This window comes from Haplochromis burtoni, unplaced genomic scaffold (assembly GCF_018398535.1).
Source record: "Haplochromis burtoni strain Fernald_Lab_line unplaced genomic scaffold, NCSU_Asbu1 Contig_1076, whole genome shotgun sequence".
Classification (NCBI taxonomy): Eukaryota; Metazoa; Chordata; class Actinopteri; order Cichliformes; family Cichlidae; genus Haplochromis; species Haplochromis burtoni.
Window position 1 is genome coordinate 61,752 of NW_024583437.1, and position 4,301 is coordinate 66,052.

The 4,301-nt window shown below is 40.1% G+C and overlaps 1 protein-coding gene across 2 annotated transcripts in view; it reads left to right on the forward strand.

The window, feature by feature from the left end:
- The window catches only part of LOC106632613 (ribonuclease inhibitor-like), a 24,979-nt gene extending 22,635 nt beyond the window's left edge, over positions 1 to 2,344 (forward strand). For both annotated transcript variants that reach the window (XM_042216484.1, XM_042216485.1), the window contains 2 exons: positions 884 to 930; positions 1,106 to 2,344. In XM_042216484.1, the coding sequence (XP_042072418.1) occupies positions 884 to 930; positions 1,106 to 1,686 (628 nt within the window). In that variant the 3' untranslated portion in view covers positions 1,687 to 2,344. The remainder of the gene's footprint in view (positions 1 to 883; positions 931 to 1,105) is intronic.
- The last annotated feature ends 1,957 nt before the right edge of the window (positions 2,345 to 4,301 follow it).

The following is a 4,301-nucleotide window of genomic DNA, read 5'->3' on the forward strand; positions in this document are numbered from 1 at the left end:
ACCACCACCAGTAGGCAACGGGTGAAGTGTCTTGCCCAAGGAAACAACGACCGAGACTGTCCAAGCCGGGGCTCGAACCGGCAACCTTCCGATTACAAGGCAAACTCCCAACTCTTGAGCCACGATCACCCCAGATAAACCTGTCTGACTTCATTACTCGTGTACTATGAGTAATGAAGTCAGAAAGGTCTGAGGAGGAGAGGAAAAGGAAAAACGACTGATACTTATATTTATAACATACATATTTTATTTAATATATATTTTACACCATAAATTGCAAATAAATTCTTAAAAAAAATCAGACTGTGATTTTCTGGATTTTTTTCTCATTTTGTTTGTCATAGCTGAGGTATACCTATGATAGAAATTACTGGCCTCTGTCCTCTTTTTTTAAATGGGAGAGCTTGCACAATTGATGGCTGACTCAATACTTTTTTGCCCCACTGTATGTGGTCCACTGTTTGTGTGACAGAAGGAGAAGTCTCTCTCTGTGCATTTGGAGAAATCTGCTGTTAAATCAGAACATGAACAAGGTTTTAGGTGGCATTAAAACACATGAAAATAACGCTGCTCTCACTCAGAGGTCATGTAAAGTAACTACACTGACACCAAGAGGAGAAAAACAGCTGGCAGCAAAGGCAGGGAAGTGTCCTTTCCAGCTAAACAGAAGAGGAATATATAGCCATATTTTGTTCAATACAATGGTGAACTGACAGATCCAGGATCAGTCCAAATCATTAGCAGTTTGATCCACGTATGGACTGAAGTGTATTTGTGAAAATGTTGGACTGTTCCTTTATCAGTATGTGTATGAGAGCCATGTAATATCCATTTGTGCATGCTGAAAGAGACTGTGCTGGTCTGACAGCCCTCCTCCTTTCAGGGTGGAGCCTGCTGGGGTCCGATGGTTGACACCAGGTCTGAGGAAGTGTAAGTGTGTTTTTAATTTGATTCATGAAAACAAAGCAGCACACATTCAACCATCTTCAAACTGTCACATCACTCATTTACATTTCTGATGTCAGGAGTCATCATCAAAGTGTCAATCAATGAACAGATGATGGATCAATAACTGCAGCTGGATTGTGTTTGTTCTCTCCATCAGATTCCTGTGAACTCACAATCGACACAAAGACAGTACACTCAAACCTCAAACTGTCTGACAACAACAGGAAGGTGACATGTGTGAATGATTTTAAGTTATTTTTTGATCATCCAGACAGATTTGATGTTTATTGTCAGCTGCTGTGTAGAAATGGTCTGACTGGTCGCTGTTACTGGGAGGTCGAGTGGAGAGGAAGCGTTTATATATCAGTGAGTTACAGAAGAATCAGAAGGAAAGGACGCAGTGAAGAGTGTTTGTTTGGATGGAATGATCAGTCCTGGAGTCTGAACTGCTCTGATGATGGTCCTCGTTCTGTCCTTCACAATAAGAGAGAAACATCCATCTCCTCCTCCTCCTCCTCCTCCTCTGCCTCTAACAGAGTAGCAGTGTATGTGGACTGTCCTGCTGGCACTCTGTCCTTCTACAGAGTCTCCTCTGACACTCTGATCCACCTCCACACCTTCAACACCACATTCACTGAAAGTCTTTATCCTGGATTTAGACTCTGGTCAACTGATGCCTTAGTGTCTCTGATTTTGAATCCTCCCCAGTTTGGTCCTAATCTTTGTGTGCTGAGTTAAGTGTAAAGAGTGTTCATGGATTCAATCAGTTGATGTTTTAAAGTGTTCTAAATGATTCCTTGTAAACTTCTTCCTCTTCAGTCCTTTAAAGATGGAAGCTGCCATTATTCCAGGATCCACATATTGTTTTACTGTCTTTTTCCACTAAAAGCTTCAATTCAATTTAATTTTATTCATAAAGTGCCAAATCACAACAACAGTCGGCTCAAGGCACTTTATATTGTACAGTAGATCCTACAATAATAGATACAGAGAAAAACCCAACCACCCTATGAGCAAGCACTTTGGCAACAGTGGGAAGGAAAAGTTTTCTTTTAACAGGAAGAAACACTGGCCTTTTGTAACAGTGAGTATGGCGGGAGATAGAGGCTGTATGCCCCATTGGAAAACTTTATTTCAATTTATTTGCATTTGTTTAATCCAAACTAAGAAATTCAGAATCAAAGTCCGAGTCACAAACTCTCATAATACCAAAAAAACCTCTCCCCTCTATCCCCAAAACCTTTGGCTGTTATGTTACGGCTGTGAGAAGGCAGGAGAATCAGAATCAGAATACTTTATTCATCCCGAGGGAAATTAGGGTTACTGCAGGCAGCACGCTAATGGCGCATGCGCACTTACAAAGGAACCTTCTGACCAACTTTACACAAACATCACATTGGGCAGACATGTCAGAAAGGTAGGCTGATAGGAAAAAACAACGAAAATACATAACATGAGATAAGAGGAGGAGAAAAAAAAACTCCACTCAGACTGAGCTCCTAGTGGGAGAAGGACCCAAAGTGCAGACTCCGGAGACAGAAAGTAACTCAAAACAGTTTTAATGCTGAACTCAAAAGGGTAACAAAACTAAGAATACAAAATACACCTACGCAGACAGAACACACAGCAAGATAAGGGTAGATCGCGACACGGACACAAAGAAACACAAGGCTTAAATACACAGAGGGAGCAATCAGGGAATGAGTAACAGGAGGGAAACACAGCTGGGGCAAATCAGGCCTAACGAGACAAAGGAAGCACAATCAGAGGCATTTACATAAGACACGGACTTTCAAAGTAAAACAGGAAACATAACACAGACTGAACTTACAGACACAGACAGGCACTACAGAGGGAACAGAGACGTGGGACCAGGGCAGACACAGACACTGACTGGACACGGGGATATAGCAAACAGGGGAGACAGCAACTAAGGATAACACAGAGACATAAACCAAAAGACAGAACTCTAACAAAGAAACCAGAGACTAGAAATTATTAAGAATATAATAAACTCAAAAACCCTGGGTCAATAACCCAGGCATCCTAACATTGGCAAGTTAACAGGAAACCCCTGGAAAAAAAAAACATCTTCGTCCAAACTGTCACCACTCCTAACCCCCTAGGGTCTCCCCTGTCTCCCCAAAACAAAACAAAGCCAGAACTTGCAACATCAAAAATGTTTTACTCTACTTGCGTAGCCTATGACTCTAAGTTGGCCCTCTAGCTCCGGGACAGATTCTGGTTAAATTGGTCGCAAAAAACTCAGGGAGTTTGTCCGCTGGGCGGTTAAGTTTAAATTTGTCGAAATTGTGTAGGTGTTAAAATGTCAGGCCTGATACTGCAGTTGTAATTAAAAGACGTCTGTGTAATATAAAAAGAGACTGTGTGTGTGTGTGTGAATGTGAAAATGCAAATTAGTAAGCAGTGAACTGCTTAAACCATAGTTGGTTTCACAAATACTGCTGCAAACATTGTTGAATGCATGTGTTTAAGACGCCATTTATGTTTATTAGAGGGCTATAAATAGTTTTGAGTTGCTGTAGTGGATGTATAGTTATTGACTGAGTTTTGATATATATATATAAATATATTGAGGGCATTGTACATACTTAAGACTAACATATTACTTTCAGTAGTAACCTCTCTTCAGCAATAAATGCTGGTGTGTTTTATTTTTTCCATTTTATGTGTGTGCTGTGAGAATTAATAGAGGTTTCAATTGTTTTTCTTTGACTTGCTCTTTCTGATTATGAAAGGCATGTCTAAAATACTCTTAGGAAAGCGTATTTTGAGTTATATTCCTCAACTCCTGTCACAGTTTAAGTGTGTGAATGCTGTAAGTAGTAGGTTTTGAGTGATTGGGTGTGATTTGTACAAAAATAATAAATAAATAATAATAACACTACGAAAGTTGATAGTAGAGTGAGTGAAAAAGTGGAAGTTTGAGAGAAAAGGCGGTGTGTGTCAGATGATTCCTGATGTCTGAAAGAGCTCTGCTGAGCACGCTGAAGACTGTGATGTGAATGCTGACAAATGCAAAGAATTTAGTATATTTAAAAGTGTGTGTGCGTGAAATAAGGGTGCATTGTTTTTAGATCAAGACTTAGTAGAACGAAAGAGTTTGATTAGGCTGTAAAATAGGAAAGAGAAACAGAAAATATGGCTCTGAGCACCTGCATGTGTGACAGGAACTTTACATGCCCATAAAAGGAACTGACTGTGTCAAGGGAGCACAGAGAGAGAAACAGACGAGTTAAACTCTAGGCAGATGAAGCAAATGGAGGTTTTAAGAAAAGAAATGAAAAGGATATTAATTGTATGCTTTAGTGTGTCAATACAGGTGGACTTCT